Source organism: Engystomops pustulosus, chromosome 7 (assembly GCF_040894005.1).
Source record: "Engystomops pustulosus chromosome 7, aEngPut4.maternal, whole genome shotgun sequence".
Taxonomy (NCBI): Eukaryota; Metazoa; Chordata; class Amphibia; order Anura; family Leptodactylidae; genus Engystomops; species Engystomops pustulosus.
This window is the reverse complement of record NC_092417.1, coordinates 85,233,457-85,251,379: the sequence shown is the minus strand read 5'-3', so window position 1 is coordinate 85,251,379 and position 17,923 is coordinate 85,233,457. Positions and strand designations below refer to the sequence as shown.

Sequence of the window (17,923 nt, the reverse complement as noted above, 5' to 3'; positions counted from 1 at the left end):
AATATTGGTCACATGACTAAGAAGTGCTGGGCTTGAATATAGCTCCTAGTATTCACGGTGACATAAAATTACATGAAACTAGTACAGATATTGTAAAATATTTTAAAAGTGGACTTTCCTTTTAACTTCTCCCCAGTCTCATGTTGACATTCTGTTTCTTCCTTATTGTGCAGACTTGAAGAACCCATTTATCCATCTTATCCCCACATAAATTAACTACAAAGTGAGTTCTGATAGAGGGCATGGTGTTGAGGTGAAGCCATTAATCTAAAACATTGTGTGGGTCACTATAAAGTGACATCCTTTATTACGCCACCATGGAGTCTGCTGCAATTTTTGCTTGCTCAGGAAAATAACAGGAATTTTAAGATTCATTGGGCTTGGGTTTCTGAAGGAAAAGTAGTGATTGGGAGATGGGTATCATATATTTATCACACCACTCCAGTGCATGAACGGGTTGCCCCCCTATTCAGCTTTGAAATCTGCTTGGTTTAGTAGTGGTACATCCTTCCACAGACATACAGTACACAAAATAAAGTTCCCAGCACCCAATGTAATCTGGCACCGTATATACCCCAGTATAAGCCGAGGCACCTAATTTTAACACAAAAAAACTGTGAAAACCTATTGACTCGAGTATAAGCAGAGGGTGGGAAATGAATTGGACACATGCCCCCCAGTATTCAGCCACTGCCTGTCCCCCCCCCCCCCCTCTTCCGGTGTACAGCCACTGGCTGTCCCCCCCCCCCCTTTCCGGGATACAGGCTGCCCCCCCCCCCCTCCTGGTATACAGCCACTGGCTGCCCTTACACGCCATCTTGAGTGTTAACTATTTAAATGGCTCCATCTTGGATTTGTTCCCTTCCCCACTTTGACAGCATTGAGTGGCAGATGTAGGTTTCTATGACAGCTTGGAGTATTATACAGACTCTGTGGTCTGTCATCCAGCCTGAACTGTAAGCGGCTTCCCGAGGAAGCTGCTTACAGATCAGTAGCAAAACTGCTATATACTGCAATGCAGTAGTATATAACAGGAGCGATCAGACTCCCTCCGGTTAAAATACCGTAGGGGGGCTGAAAAAGTGTTAAAGATATCATAATGTCCCGCATGACACCTTAGACGGCATCACACAAAAATGTGAACATTTTATTGGCCCCAGAATATAGCAAAATGAAGAAATTCTGTACACAAGGTTTAAAATCTAATAAAGCACAATAAAATCTATATAAATTTGGTATCCACATGATGGTACCGATCCAGAGAATAAAGGGGAAGTGTCGTTTGCAGTGCACAGTGAAAGCCTTAAAAACGTAGCCCACAAGAAAATTTGTCAAGTCCCACCCAGGTCAACAACTGCAAAGAGTTTGTATGTTCTCTCCGTTTTTGCGTGGGTTTCCTCCTGGTCCTCTGGTTTCCACCCACACTCCAAAAAACAGGGACTGATCTAGCAAGATGTGCGCGTGTGCGTGAGCGCTATATAAATAAAGAATTATTATTATTGTCAATTTCAACGTATTTGGATTTTTTTTCTCTTCCCAGTACATGCCATGCAATATTAAATACTGACACTAGGAAGTACAATTTGTTACAGTGAAAACAACGCCTCATACTGCTCAGTACATGGGGGGGGAAAAAGTTTTTTGAAGGTCTGAAGCAAAAACGGACACACAAAAACTAAAAAAGGCCAGGTCGTAAAGGGGTGAAATACAATCTGTCCTACAGGTAATAAGCCCTCATACACCTCTGTACACAGAAAAATAAAAAAGTTTGCCATTCGCTAACCTATAGCAATTTAGTGTTGTGGCATAGCTTCTGGGAATTCAGCACATCACACCCTCCTGCAGTGTAGAGAATCTGTAGCATTTTAATATTTTCTGTGGGTTGCATGGCAGATGTCTATCTTTGCAATGAAGTAGTTGATATCTTCACTGAAACTTCTACCGTTTTTTGCTCTGTCTGTACCCAATATTAATTCTATGTGACTATGTATTCCTGCTCACAGTGCATTGTTACACTGGGACCTGCTTTCTATTTCATTGTCATATGACTTAACCCGTTTACAGGTATCTGCTTCACCCCTATTTCCTTGGAGTCATGAGTTACCATTATCCTCTGTGTCCCCTCGCTGACGATCTATGATTTCCATATTCTCCCTCATTATAAAACTGTCCAACTTCCATATCTTCTTAAAATCACATTTTACCCAACAAAGCAATTATGTCTCGTGAATCTTCCTGTAGACAGGAGATGCATATCAAGGAGGGAAGTGTGAATTATATGACATTCAATTAGACCAGCGACTCTCCACTTAACCACACAGATTTGTTATAGCATCAGCGATTGAGGCCACACTGTCCTACCCATCATCCCACATGTCACATCAGCAGTAACCTAAAACACTCAATGATCCAGCACAGTCATTGGTTAATTAAAAATGATTTCATTCTTTATGTAATCTTTTTAAAAATCCATAAATGTACAGAGTAGATTTCCATTAGTACATCTGGATAGATGGACGATAGCCATACCAGCTTGATCTATCACCAGATGAAGGATTGTAAACCAAACATTCAGACATACTGGTGTGTGCCCCCTCTGGCAGGAACTGCTGTTATTTTAGCTTCTTATGCCCTTTTATTTAAGAAAAAAGGGCTTTAAAAAGTATGCAAATGAGCCTGATGGGCTCCAAGCTCCATTAACTCCTATTGAGACTGGAGCCCCTCAGGCTCATTTGCATAAGACTTTTTTTTCCCTTAAAACAAGTGCACAAGAAGCTAAAAGAGTAGCAGATCCTGTCAGAGGGGACACACACCAGTATGTCAGTGTTCATGGTTTACAATCCTTGATCTGGTGATAGATGTCCTTTAAGTCATATTCTACAAAAATGAAAAACAGAAAAGCATGTGTCAAGTAGTGAAAAACTTTATTTTATTAGCAAACTAGACATATAACAGACATCAATAGGGCAAAGGATAAAAACATTTAAAAAGGATGCAACGCAATGCACCCATGAGTGAAAAGCCAACTAGAGCCTGACACCTGATACTGTCAGGTCATCCAGACCTGAGCCACCAACAAGCCAATCCCACAACACTAACTCCAAAATACAAGTATATGACGGCTGGGTGCGTGTATGTGAGCTGGAGTGGCGTGACCACAATTAGCAAGCTTGGCATGAGGAAATACAAAAATCTGTGCACAACTTGTGCAACGTATCCCTCTGTGCCGGAAATGGTAGAAATGCACTTGTGTACTACTCACACGGACCCATGCCTATGAATTTACCAGGGAGATGTGGGATGGGGGTGAGGGCTCAGGAGAGGGCGACCTTAATAGGGTTCTATTATTGTGTTCAGATCCCAAATCTGCTTACACTTTAAGTCGTATTCATCTAGCCTTTGGGTCTGAGTTTGTTGTGTGAAATTTGGTAGGTTGTCAAACCAGCTGACTCCTGGGCTACACTGATATGAAACTCTAGATTTATATACAGCTGGGTCAAACTGGTTGGAAGGTCTGTTGGTTTGCAGCAACTAGTCTGTTGGATTGTATTGTTATAGTGATAACTGCAGAGAAATCCGGCCATGTCTTCCCTTTCTCCATCTTTGGCTATATGTATGCTTAGAATATATATATCAATATTGTTTTATGTGAATGGTGCCCTTTAAGTAAAAGCATTAGGTTAGTTTATATTCCTCATACTGGTAACATCGCCTCTATCTCCTCATCTCTCATTCGGATGCCTCTTCTGTGAGGTTTGCATGGCGTCTGTCACTATGACTGATGGACAATGAAAGCTTTGTCTCTTTATACTTAATATTCATGTGTCTCAGTGAGCGATGACTATGTTTTAGTGAAGTGAGCATCATGTCATGTCTCTATGGGGAGCTAATAATAACTCTGTTTGTTGTTTTATCTGTTGGTATTTTATGATTCCTGCTCATCTTATGGATTGAAATGAATGGTCCATAGTTAAAGGGTGGAGGGATAGTCTTGGATTGAAAGTCATTACAAGGACACTGGTTTGACATGATCTGACGACACTCGCCCAATGTCCTCAATCTCTGATTTGGTATAATTTCTCCATTTTAAATCAATCCTACTGGGTACAGTCACTTTTATCTTTCCAATATCCAATCCTTCTGGTAAACATAACATAATTATTACTAATACTAAAAAAGGAACCTGTTCCACACATCTACCCATTGCTAAATGATCTATTACAACTCAATGAAATGTTCTTCTGTGGCCACTGTAGGCACTGACTGGTTTGAAGACACCAGAGCAATGCCTTAGCTCATCCAACTTTTATGTGGTATAACTCCTAATACACAGGGTATCCTCCTGAAGAATGGTGAGTGCAGCTCTTGGGTACTATATCAAATGTAACTCTGGATCAATACAGGATTGTACTTTTTAGGCTACATTCACACTGACGTATGGAGGACGTATATACGGCCGACGTATATACGGCCGATATACGTCCTCCATAGACGTCAATGGGCGCACGGCGCCCTACGGGAGCGGTACGGTGCAGCACACTTGCGGCACCGTACCGCTCCGTACCCGGAAAAAGATTGGACCTGTCCTATCTTTCTCCGTAGTACGGCGCCGTGCGCCATTAATTCCTATGGAGAGGGGCGGGGGTGAGCTGCGCTCACCTCCTCCTCCTCTCCCCGTACACTGCCGTTGCCCGCTACGGTACGGTACGGCAGGGCAACGGCAGTGTGAATATAGCCTTAGACTGTACACTGCTGTGTATTTTCTATAACAGTCTGTTGCCTGGAGCCCATCTGCAGGCTATAGTCTTTACATTGCCAACAGATGGAGAGAGAAGAGACTTCTGTCTTATTTTTGTAGTGCTGACAGATGTGACTTGAATAAAAGATATATGAGAAAACTTTTGCTTGTTCACTGTCACATCCAGAACGATGTTGAATGGGGAAATTGAAAGCTACATGAAATAACCTCTCCCAACCTCCAACAGCTCTATGGGTGAAGGTTAACCATCAATGTTGTGCCAATACACAAAAAGAGGGCAGTAAGATGTGAGGTTAAAAGTGCACAACCAAAGTACCAAGTTATAAATGCATCTCTGTATGTGACTGGAGTATATAGGGTACTTACTTCTGCAGGTATGTATATGATTGCTACTTCGGAAAGTAAAGTGATCCTCTGTTGTGGCGCTACAACTGCGACCATCCTGGTCACACAGTGGCTGGGCTTAGTGCAATGGAAAATCGCATTTACCCTCTATATCTCGATGAACTTGTTCCAGGCTTTTCCCCATCATCTAATAGGACTGTCAACCTGGACACTGAGTCAAGTTTACTTTAAGCTATCAGATGTTTGTTGCTAGGAAGTCTGTCTGCGAATTGTGCCAAAATTAAAAAGGCAATTAAAATATTAATAGAAAGACTTTAATTCCTTCACAGCTAATGAAGCGCTGCATTTTTATTAGGCAAGTGTCTGCGCGGAGGAATATTAATTCACTCCTAGCAGCAAACACATATTCCGGTACAAATTGAAACAGAAATGTTCTGTACATTATCAGGAAATATAAATGTTTCCAGCATTTCATGGCTTCAAGTTATTTGTTTTCCAATTGAAAGCAACATGTCATAGAGAAATTTCAGATGCTCCAAACACATCCAGAACTGCATCCAGGATTCGGCTGTACTCTGGGTGCCTTTTAGACTAATATAATGGTTTTGGTGGTTTTAGAAATGGAAATTATTCTATATTTATTTTTAGCTGCAGCGTTAGACCCGATTCTGATGGCTGTATTCTGATCAGTATTTTCCTTTGGTGTTTGTAAGCCAAACCAGGAGTAAAACCCCAAATTATTTTGCTTAGGTTCCACTTCTAATTTTACATAACAAATACTGATGCATAATACAGACCAGCATACTGCCATCTAAATCTTTACTTTCTAGTATAATCCAGTCCAAGAAAGTACTGATGCTGAATCGGCAGGGCTTTTTAGTGAAACATTAGCTGATCTAGTTTCTTGACTTGTTATAAATAACAGCCATGAAAATACAGGTGCTGAAAACAAAATATCTTTTGAGTCTTACCCATCTTAAAGCCATGCTGAAGGGAACTCTGGTGACATTAATAGCTCTCTTTACTTCTTTCCCAACACCTGGACTCCCCCACCAGCTTCTAGCAACTCCTGCTGTTTTGGTATCCATACAGAACAAAGTTAGCACAGAGGATGGACTGGGGCTGTGGTTGGATGTTGATGAAGTCTAAACTTTCACAATTGATAGAAAATGAATTAAATTAGGAGTTTGAACAATATTTCCAGGGAAACAACTAATAAAAAGAAATTGGCAAGTTTAGCAGAGAACAGTGCATTGTAAGTAATGTAGAGACAGAGCTAAATTGTTAGGTCACATAGTGATAGTGGTATGAAATAAACTGCATCATTTCTCTGGATGAATTATCGGGGGGGGGGGGGGGGCAAATACAAGAAAGAGCGCTGCATTTTTGCAGATGCACTTCCTGTCCACATAGTGTGTGCACATAGGTTTCTGTATGAGTTATATTTTATGCACATGTATATACTGTTGCACAGATCTGAAGTTTGAATTGGCATCCGTATGTTTAGTAGTAAGCATATGTCATGTTTCTAGCCTATATATGATTTTAATATTTTATTTTATTTCAGGCTCCGTTTATGAACCCCTAAAAAGCAGTGACCTCCCACGCCCGGACAATGAGACCCTCTGGGACAAATTAGATCGATACTACAGAATAGGTGAGTTGTGACAAGACTAGTAACAGAAATCGATGGAGGAAATAATGTGCCCTACTCATTAATTTAGCAAAATTTTTGTTGTTCTTTTTCATCCATCCTGTTCTTGAGAACATAATGTGTGCCTACACCGTAGAATTCCTCCTCCTTAGGCCTTATTCACAGGATTGTCTGGCTGGGCATATATGCGGCCGCAAATAGATGGCAATGGTGGCCAGGCGGCGGAACGATGTGGCACCTTTACAGGCCATATATGGGAAAAAGATAGAGCATGCTGTCTTTCCCTGTGTATGTGGCCGTGTAGTGCAGTGCCCACCCCTCCTCCTCTCCAGCGCGCTGCCACATGCCTGCGGGTGTATCTGTGTGTGACTGTACCCTTGGGCTAAATGCACAGGGCCACGGGAAGAAATGAAGGTGGCAGTGAGCCCTCCTCACCCTGCCACTCTCCATAGGAAGCTGAGCAGCTGCTCTATTTTTTGCATAGCGGCCTCCCAGCATAGTCAAGGTGCTGTCAGATATTGTGTACTCACCTCATAGTGACTGGGTGTAATAGAGCTCTGCAGCTCTGAAGGCAGTAGGTGTGATGTTATTGCATTATTGTACCTGTTGGCTTTAGAACCATGCACAACCACGTCAGAGAAGAGGATTAGACTGCTGTGTGGTAATAGTCAGTCAAATTTTAGTTATTGGAGACTGCTGATATTTAAAATTTAATCTATCAAATCTTTTTGATGCTGGATCCCCTAACTCTCGGCTTTGCTTCCTCATTTGACATGAGGCATGGACCAAGTCATCAGGTACCAGTCTGTCAGGATTCCAAATCTCTATTGATAATAAAGAGTTATACTAAATTTCTACATTACAAAGTAGTGTACCTATATATATCTTGTGAGAATCTATGGGGTTCTCCATTTGCCCAGTTAATACCAGTTAAAAAGTTTAGAGACATTGATGAAATGATAGTGAGGACAACTGTGACTTTGGAGGAGACGATCTGTCAGAGCACATCTGATGGCACACTGCACTTAAGTGCTGCAGCCTCTCATTTCCTTCTGAACACTGAAATTGCCATTTTATCCTTCGGGTCAGTGTGTTCTGCATTCACATTGCTCATCCGCGGTCACATTAAATAAATGCATGATTACTATCCCTGTGGAGTTCTGGCTCACTGCTAAACGCAGGGCGCAACAAATCATTCCCGCAAATAAAAATGCATTTTGAAGTGTAATTTAACCTCCTGGTTGCTGACGAGATCTGGGGGCTGGCAGTGGCACTTATGTTTATTCCTCCTATGTGTAAGATGTAATGCTGGCTCTATTAATTAAAAATAACTATTATTTATATAGCGCATACAGATTACCCAGCGCTGCACAAAGCATGTCAAATTGGTCCCGTCCCCATGGGTCTCACAATCTAAACAACCTAACTGTATGTTTTGGAGTTGACAGGTGATTCTCCAGTTAAAATATAAAGGGCCAACTCCATCTAAAAAAGTTATTTTTGGAATATTTCTTTTGTTAAACTACCTTGGATCCACCCTGACCACAGACCCTTGTAGTTCTTAACCCTTTACCGACATGTGACGTAATACTACGTCACATGCCGGGTGCGGGTACATGGATAGGGCTCACAGGTGGAGTCCTCTCCATAGCCGGTAAGCCTTTACTGCATATTGAAGCAAAGGCTTAGTGGTAACTGTGCCGGCTAAGCTGCCGGGGGCTTCAAAAAGATGGCAGCGCATGGGGGCGCCGTCAATTTTCCAAGGAGGAGGAGCGGCGATCCATTGCCATGTTAGCCTCGGGTCTTCCGAAGACCGAGCCTACTTCGGGTTAACCTATTCATTACAATGTGCTATCAGTATAATCCCCATATAGGGTTAAAGTACCCTAGGGAGTCTGAAAAATAGTAAAAAAAAACAAATTATAATAAAAAAACCCCTAAAACCTCAAACTCACCCCCCTTTCTTTAGAACTGTAAAATAAACAGTAAAAATCATAAACACATTAGGTATTGCAGCATCCGAAAATGCCCGATCTATAAAAATATAATAACGGTTTTTCACAGAGTTTAACCCCGTAATGGAAAATCTTGCTTTTTTGCCATTTAAAAATTCTATAAAAAGTGATCAAAAGATTGCACAGTCCTACAAATGATAACATTGTAAACTTTATCAAAATCCGCAAAAAACGACACCAGCCACAGCTCTGTACACTAAAGTATAAAAAAGTTATTAGCGCCAGAAGATGGCAAAATCCCCCAAAAAATTTTATACAGGTTTTAATTTTTTTTAAATGTATGAAAACATTATAAAACCTATACAAATTTAATATCCCTGTCATCGTACCGATCCAAAGAATAAAGTAGACATGTCATTTGGGGCATATAGTGAAATACGTAAAAAAACCAAGCCCACAAGAATACGGCACAAATGCGTTTTTTTACCAATTTCACTGCATTTGGAATTTTTTCCCCGCTTCCCAGTACACTGCATGGAACTGGTTCACGACCGTGTCCCGCTGCATGAAGAAGGCTCACGGGCCGAGCCCTCTCCATAGCCGGTAAGTCTTTGCTACATATTGCAGCAAAGGCTTACCGGTAACACCCGCGATCGGTGCTAGCCGGCAGCCTCAAAAAGATAGCGGCACATGGTAGCCTCGGGTATTCCGAAGATCCGAGGCTATTTCGTTTTAACCCCTTAATTACAATGTGCAAATGGCGCAAATGCGTTTTTTCACCATTTTCACTCCATTTGGAATTTTTTTTCCCGCTTCCCAGTACATGGCATGGAATATTCAATACCATCAATATGAAGTGCAATTTACTACACAGAAAACAAGCCGTCACAGAGCTCTTTACGTGTAAAAATAAAAAAGTTGAAAAATGGAAATGAAAAAACAGGAAAGGGCCGGTCCTTAACCGGTTAAATACCACTATTTTGAAGTGTAATTTGTTACGCAGAAAATAAGCCATCATGCAGCTCTGTACATGGAAAAATAAAAAAGTTATAGATTTTTGAACGTGGGGAGTGAAAAATGAAAACGCAAAAACGAAAAAGGGCTGCAGCGTTAAGGGGTTAAACTCCCTTAACCCCTTACCTATCCTCCACATGGGAAGGACTTGCTATGAAACATCATTAGTAGGAGGGATAGTCCTTATACCCGCTCTCTGCCTGGATTAGGCAAGCAGAAGTTCCTTTGTTGGAATGTAGACCTTGATGTGCACTTAGAATGGGTACTGGAGAGGTCCTTGCCTCCTCTTTGGTGTCCCTAATTGCCAAGATGCCCAATATTGAATATTGCCACCTTTCATTGTACCTGAAGTACAGTTTAGAGGCATAGTCAAACCTCTGCAGTCCTTATTTACACACATTTCCCCTTCTGAACTTTCTTTATCTCGGCTTTAATTTTAGTTAGTAAATAAATGGAAAATATCAGCATTTTGTAGCGATGGGGGGTGGGGTGGGGGTAAACAGAGGTATGGGGGAGAAAGATAAACCTATAAATATAGAGAAGGGGAAAAAAAGTATGATATGTTGGTATATAATGCATAAGTACATGGGGATCTTCAAGGTTGGTACATGTTAGAGATGAAGGAAAAAGACTTACTGACATGTGCATCAATGCCCACTACTTTAGATACAAGCCCGTAATGGACTAGACCTATCGCGGCATCTATTCCATCAGTACCACACTCCACTGATGCACTTCCGGTCCAAACCGGAAGTACAGCGGACGAAACACTAAACGAGCAAGTACTTAAAATCCAGCTAGACAGACCAATCTTGGTGCCATTCCCAAACAGCTGAGGCTGCGTTTCTGTCCACATAGGCAGTATATCCAGCTAAAATTTTCCAGTATACTTTCTGTATGAATTCATCACTGTTTTCTAGATCTCTGCTTGCTGTCATTCTATAGAAAGCTCTATGTTTACTTCCACTGGATAGAATCTGACCGTGGCTTGTTAGTATCATACAGAGTAATCAGCTGTGTGATATAACACAGTAATTGATACAGAAAGTATATTGAAAAATTGTATAACATTTTATAATACAAACAATAACATCAATTTGCTTCAACGGGAATACCCCTTTAACGCTGTGTTATTTCTTTTTAGTGTGACCATTGGAATTGTATCTCTTTGCATGTGTTTTCCTATATACTAGGGTACATAATGAGATTGAACCAAGATTTAGATGTCATCTTCTACTTTGTATTGTGTTTTGTACATACACTATTCTCTGCCTATATCCATATTGTATAAAAAAATGTCCCATACCTTGATGTATTGTCTATAAACGATACTACTCTTTTGGAAGACAGATTTACATATCTGAGTTTCTAATACTATTGAATGTATATATTTTCTCTAAAATCATAAGCTCATTTATATTTTCTAAAATACCTATGTATCACTATACTTTACAGTGTCTGACGAAGGTCTACTGACCGAAACGTCAGGTTCTGTTTGCTGAAAAATGTTCTTGAATAAAGAATACACCATTTTAACTACAGCAGAGTTACTGGATCCTTATCTTATGATATTGATGGTAGATTACCTTTAAAGGGAACCTGTCACTGCTGTTTCAAAAAAATTCATGTAAGACAGGTCCCCTTAGAGCCCTTTAGTCCTAAGGACACCCCTTTTTCAACTAACACTAGTGATGCTTAGAAAAGCAGAAAATCTAGTTTTATTCTGTACCTCATAGCGAGTCAAGGTGGGCGGATCACCTCGGCTCGAGTTCAAGGCCTTTCTATCTGCCAGCGCACGCCTCTATTTTTCCTACGTTACAATTGACCATTACACTGTAAGACACTGAAAAGGTTGCAAGAGCAGGAATGAGAAAGGGAAGCTGTCCTGTAAGCTCAAGCACCAAATACATAATACAAATTCCTGTGATAATTTACTTGGTTTCTTATATGTGCACACAGAAATTGTGCACTGTAATTGTGTATAGTCTGAAGAAATAAATAAATGGCTCTTTCATATTTTCACAAATATGATGTATATGAATATCAAACATGCATGTTGGTCCTTTTACCAATCTTGCTTATTATGCATCATTTGAAAGGAAGTAAAAGTTCTTTAAAAACTTCTATATGGACAAGCAACTTTAACGGGAAAATTGTTAGGACTTTTGCGATGAAAAGAGCATATAAAGCAGTGTTTACTTTTGATGCTTTATTTAAAGTGGGTATTCCAGGAATCAGCATAATTCATATACACATGGGTCCTTAACCCCTAGGCGCACCGCAACGTTATACTACGTCCCCGGGGCTACATGCAGAGCGCACCGGGACGTAGTATAACGTCCTGCTTCTGGCACCGGCTCACGAACGGAGCCGGCACCAGAAGCAGCGGCTGACAGCCCGCACTAACATAGCGCAAACACCCTTACACGCCGCGGTCATACTTGACCACAGCGTGTAAGGGGTTAACACCCGCGATCGGAGTCGGCTACGCTCGCGGGTGTTAACCCCTTACACGCTGCGGTCAAGCATGACCGTGGCGTGTAAGGGTGTTTGCGCTATGGATCGGATCCCCCGAGCTCCGAGGACTGGCATGTGCCCCGGAGCTGCCCGGTCTCCCTGGCAGTCAGACCCCTTCCGGGTCTGACTGCAAACTGTCTGAGCATGCGCGAGCATGCCAGACAGATTACACTGCTCTACAATAAAATAGTATTGTAGAGCAGTGTATTGAACTTGAACCAGCGATCAGAGCATCACTGGTTCAAGTTCAAGTATGTATAAGTAAAAAAAAAAGTGAAAAACACTGAACACTACACATTAGAATAAATAAAAAATAAATACATTAAAATATAAGCCCCTAAAATGTCACTTTCCCATAAAAACGCTTAATAAAGTATAAAAAACACAAAAAACCCCGCATATTTGGTATTGCCGCGCCCGTAACAATCTGTATAATAAAACAGAATCGTTGCTGGAACTGCACGGTAAACGCCGTAGAAAAAAACCGCAAAAACGTTCCGAAAAAAGATCATTTTTAATTAATACCCTATAAAAATGCTCTAAAAAGTGATTTAAAAAAATGTTATGCACTCTAAAATAAGCCCACTCAAAAGAACAACTCTCCTCGCAAAAAATAAGCCCTTAACCAGATTTATCAGCCGAAAAATAAAAAAAGTTATGCATATGAAAAAATGGGGATGCTAAAATGAACAAGATTTTCTCCAAATTGGTTTTTATTCAGTACAATTGAACAAAATACACAAAACCCCACATATTTGGTATCCCTGCGTCCGTAACAATCTGCATAATAAAACAGAATCATTATTAGAACCGCAAAGTGAACCCTGTAATAAAAAAATAAAAAAAACCCAAAAAAGCTCAAAAAAGAGAATTTTCAATTAATACCCTATAAAAAAATGCTCTAAAAAGGGATTTAAAAATGTTATGCACTCTAAAATAAGACCACTAAAAAGAACAATCCTTCTCGCAAAAAATAAGCCCTTAAACAGATTTGTGAGGCGAAAAAAATAAAAAAGTCATGCATATGAAAGACGGTGATGCTAAAATTAACAACATTTTTGCCAAATTATTTTTTATTCAGTAAAAATGGGAAAAAATAAAATATCTATCTAAATGAGGTTTTTTCGTAATCGTGGCGAACCATAGAATAAAAATAATATACTATTTTTATGGTATGGTAAACGACCAAAAAAAAAATAAATTTTCATAAAAATTGATGATTTTCATTTCCTCCACCAACAAAGAGTTAATAAAATCTCACCAATTAGCTATAGATGCCCCAAAATTACCTACCAGAAAAGTGCATCTCATGTGGCAAAAGAAATAACACCCCATTGGTCCACATTAAAAAAAGAAAAAAATTATAGCCTGTACAATGTGACATAGCAAATCTGCTCTGCATGGCGCCTCCTTCCCTTCTATGCCCGGCCGTGCGTCCATACAGCAGGTTACCACCACAAATGGGGTATCACTGTACTCGGGAGAAATTGGGTATCAAACTTTGTGGAGCCTTTTTTAATTTAATCCATTCCATTGTTTCATTTTTTACCCAAAATGAATGTATTGTCAAAAAATATTACAATTTGTGGACCACACCTCCTATTTTAACCCCTATAAAACACCTAAAGGGTTAACAAACTTCTTAAAAGTGCTTTTTCATACGTTGAGGGGTGTAGTTTCTTTAATGGAGTGTCAATTAGAATTTGAGCAGGTCCATCGAAATACAGGTTCTGGTGATTTTACAAAAAATGTGAAAAATTATACCTAAATTCTGAGCCTCATAACATTCTAGTAAAATATGTGGAATCTTAAAAAAACATGCCAACATAAAGCAGACATTTGGGAAATGGGAATGTTATGAATTTATTTGGGTGCTATGACTATCTGAATCAAAAGTAGAGAATTTAGAACGTTGAAAATAAAGAATTTTTCTAAATTTTTGCCAAATTTTTTTCATAACTAAACGCAAAGGATTTCATCCAAATTTTTAAACTAATTTGAAATACAATGTGTCACGAGAAAACAATCTCAAAATCCCCTGGATATCTCATAGCGTTCCAAAGCTATAACCACTTATAGTAACACAGGCCAGATTTGAAAAATGGGGCAGAGTCCTTAAGACCAAAAGAGGCCGAGTCCCGTAGGGGTTAAAGAGTTTGTTAAAAAGTTTTTGTAAACTTTTTGTTTACTTTTAACAAAAACTTTTTAACAAACTGTTTAACCCCTACGGGACTCGGCCTCTTTTGGTCTTAAGGACGCGGTCCCATTTTTCAAATCTGGCCTGTGTTACTATAAGTGGTTATAGCTTTGGAACGCTATAAGATTGTTTTCTCGTGACACATGGTCGTGTATGTGTATGTGAGCAGGTGTCACTGGATATGCTTTATAAACTTTGTAAAAAGTTTTGACAGTTTATATAAAGCATATGCAGCGACACCTGCTCACATACACGACCGCAAAAGAGTTTTTTAAATCTATTTATGCTCATCAGATATAGTCGTTCTCAAATAGACATTTATTAAAGAGTTTTTGTTTAAAAGTAAACAAAAAGTTTACAAAGTTTATATAAACTCCTTCGTAGTGATGATCACTTTAAAGTGCAGAGATCCACATCTCTGTTCTAGTATTGTGCTGTTTTAGTGTCCCACGTGGTTTTAACAAATCAGGGAGCCCGTTTAACCAGCCTAGCATGGAGGGAGTTAGGTGACCTACCCCCATCTTTCATCCACTCATAGTAGCCCTATGGCTACTAGAACACTTTAGGATGTGGATCTCTGCACTTTAAAGCGATCATCACTGCGAAGGAGTTTATATAAACTTTTTGTTTATTAAAGAGTTTTTCTTAAAAGTAATGTCTTTTTGAGAACGACTATATCTGATGAGCATAAATAGATAAAAAAAACTCTTGCGGTCGACATCAGCTCACAACTTAGATGTGTATGTGAGCAGGTGTCACTGGATATGCTTTATATAAACTTTGTTAACTTTTTGGAAACTTTTTGTTTACTTTTAACAAAAACTTTTTAACAAACTCTTTAATAATGTCTATTTGAGATTTTTACGGTTTATGGAGCAAATTTATCAAGTGTCTGAAAGTCAGAATAATTCTAGTTGCCCATAGCAACCAATCACAGCTCCCCTTTAAAATATTAATGAGCACTGGTAAAATGAAAGCTGAGCTGTAATTGGTTTCCATGGGCAACTAGAAATATTCTGACTTTCAGACACTTGATAAATCTGCCCCTATGTGTGCATGAATGTGAAACACATGTAATTCTGAATATCTTTGCGATGTTTATAGGGCTATATGGGTGATTAATTTTATTTAGAAAACCTTGGCTGCGTTTTATAAATGTCTCTGTTCTATGCAAATTTGGTATTTAAACACCTGTTTCTGCGTCAAACACCATCCCCCAGAAGAAGCCTGAAGAGGCGAAACCTGGGTCGGGCGAGGTGTTTGATGCTACATGCTTTTACTGATACGCACGTTTTTACTGATACTTTGTGAGTACAGGCGGTCCCCTACTTAAGGACACCCGACTTACAGACGACCCATAGTTACAGACGGACCCCTCTGCCCACTGTGACCTCTGGTGAAGCTCTCTGGATGCTTTATTATAGTCCCAGTCTGCAATAATCAGCTGTAAGGTGTCTGTAATGAAGCTTTATTGATAATCCTTGGTCCAATTACAGCAAAAAATTTTGAAACTCCAATTGTCACTGGAGCAAGAAAAAAATTTGTCTGGAACTACAATGATAAAATATACAGTTTCGACTTACATACAAATTCAACTTAAGAACAAACCTCCAGACCCTATCTTGTACGTAACCCGGGGACTGCCTGTATACACAAATAAAAATCCTTTCTTTACCCTGGAGGTCTGCACTATCTTTCCATTTGCTCCCTGGTATAGGATCTACAGTACCCCATGTTTACGGGGGTGATACGAGGACTGACTCTGGATCCATAGGAGGGAGATGGAAAGTAAAGCAGCGTGCCTGGGTGATCTTCTATTTCTAACCTGTGAACAGGTGGTGAGACCACCCATTCTGTTTGAACTACTATTCATTGATAAGAGTTGAGCACTGACACTGACTGACTGTTGTTTTTGTTTTTTTTGGGAGATTAGTCAGTAGTTCCTCACATTTTATTCTCCAGCTTAAGAACAGTCAATTTTCTTTATTTATAGGTCATGTGATCACCACTACGTTTGGCTGTAGTCGGTTGGTTGCCGTGCATCCACTATGGCCGGTGTTTTGGTGATGGCAGTTACACATCATTACTATGATAAAAGAGCAAGAAAACCTGTTAGATCATCACTAGGAGCAGAGCATAAGAGGGAGGAGTTACTGAGAACTAAAGGATCATGGGACATGTAGTTTCCAGTGGTGGCCATCTTGGTGATAACTCTTCATACTTTAGCCCATAAAATTTTGTGAATCATAAAATCAAACTATTTAAAGGGGTTCTCAGGAGGTGGAAAAACATGGCTGCAGTCTTCCAAAAACAGCACCACACCTGACCATGGTTACTGCCAGTACTGCAGCTCAGCTGTATAGAAATGAATGGAGCTTAGTTGCAATACCACACACTACCCATGGTCAGGAGAGGCGCTGTTTTTGGAAGACTGCAGCCATGTTTTTCCACCTCCAGAGAACCCCTTTAAGCTCCATTTTGTGACTAATGACATTGAGTTTTGTTAAATTCATTTATAGCATCATGAGTTTTTGTTTCAGACGTTTATATTCCAGGAATACCCCTTTAATATAATGAATATTCTTCATTTTCTTATCCCCCAGTATAGCCCTGTGGAATGATATGTTAAGTGCTTCCTCTTATTACCAAGTTTCCTATGATTTATAAATAGTTGGTGAAAATTTCGCTCCACACCAATCCTGCATTGCTTTCGTGGCTGCGGCAGTATTACCTGTCTTGTGGTTTGGATGTAATCAGCTCATATTGTGAGAGTCTCGGGGTTGGTGCTTTAGCTCATTTTGACAACTCATTATGGAGAATTATAAACTGCAATTAAGAACTAATTTGAAGAATGTTCCATCTTTTCACAGGCCGGCCGCCATTTAAATCTATAATTACCAGTTTATTCTAATTGTGTTTAAGAGAAAGTGATCATACCTCATATTCCTGCTGGATCTTGTCTCCTGACAGGACCTGGGCCGCTGTTGCAAGTAGAAGGGTCATAGTTGCATGTAACGTGATTCTGGCATATTTCAATATCATAACATGATTGTCTGGCAAAATAAATAGAATCATTTATATGCTGGTGAGTCCTGTTATGTTTAATAATAGTGCCTGATGAGAATTCATGGTCCACTCATCATCCTTTTACTTATTCTTAGTCTACAGCCTTCCACACGTCTAGCACATATACTGCCTAAAACTTTTAATGCATATATGACTAACAGTCTGTCACATCCTACAACAACAGTACACATCTCTTGTGAAATACTTCCATAACGGCTTTGTTAACGAGCATCTGACTGTAAGTAACCCATTTAATTCATTCCCTTCTTACTACTGAAGTGCAGGAGTGGGTCATATGTCCAGGATAATATGAGCTGGAGAGGCGTTATGACAATGACCAATTATGTCTCCACCTGGTGTTTAGCTGTATACAAACATGCATGTCCATATAATGCGTGCCGTTTGTCTGAGAAGGA

At 39.9% G+C, this 17,923-nt stretch overlaps 1 protein-coding gene across 3 annotated transcripts in view; it reads left to right on the top strand.

Annotated features, from left to right (window-relative positions):
• The window catches only part of PHKB (phosphorylase kinase regulatory subunit beta), a 154,442-nt gene that overhangs the window by 5,110 nt on the left and 131,409 nt on the right, over positions 1-17,923 (top strand). For all 3 annotated transcript variants that reach the window (XM_072117169.1, XM_072117167.1, XM_072117168.1), the window contains one exon: positions 6,672-6,761. In XM_072117169.1, coding sequence (XP_071973270.1) covers positions 6,672-6,761 — 90 coding nt within the window. The remainder of the gene's footprint in view (positions 1-6,671; positions 6,762-17,923) is intronic.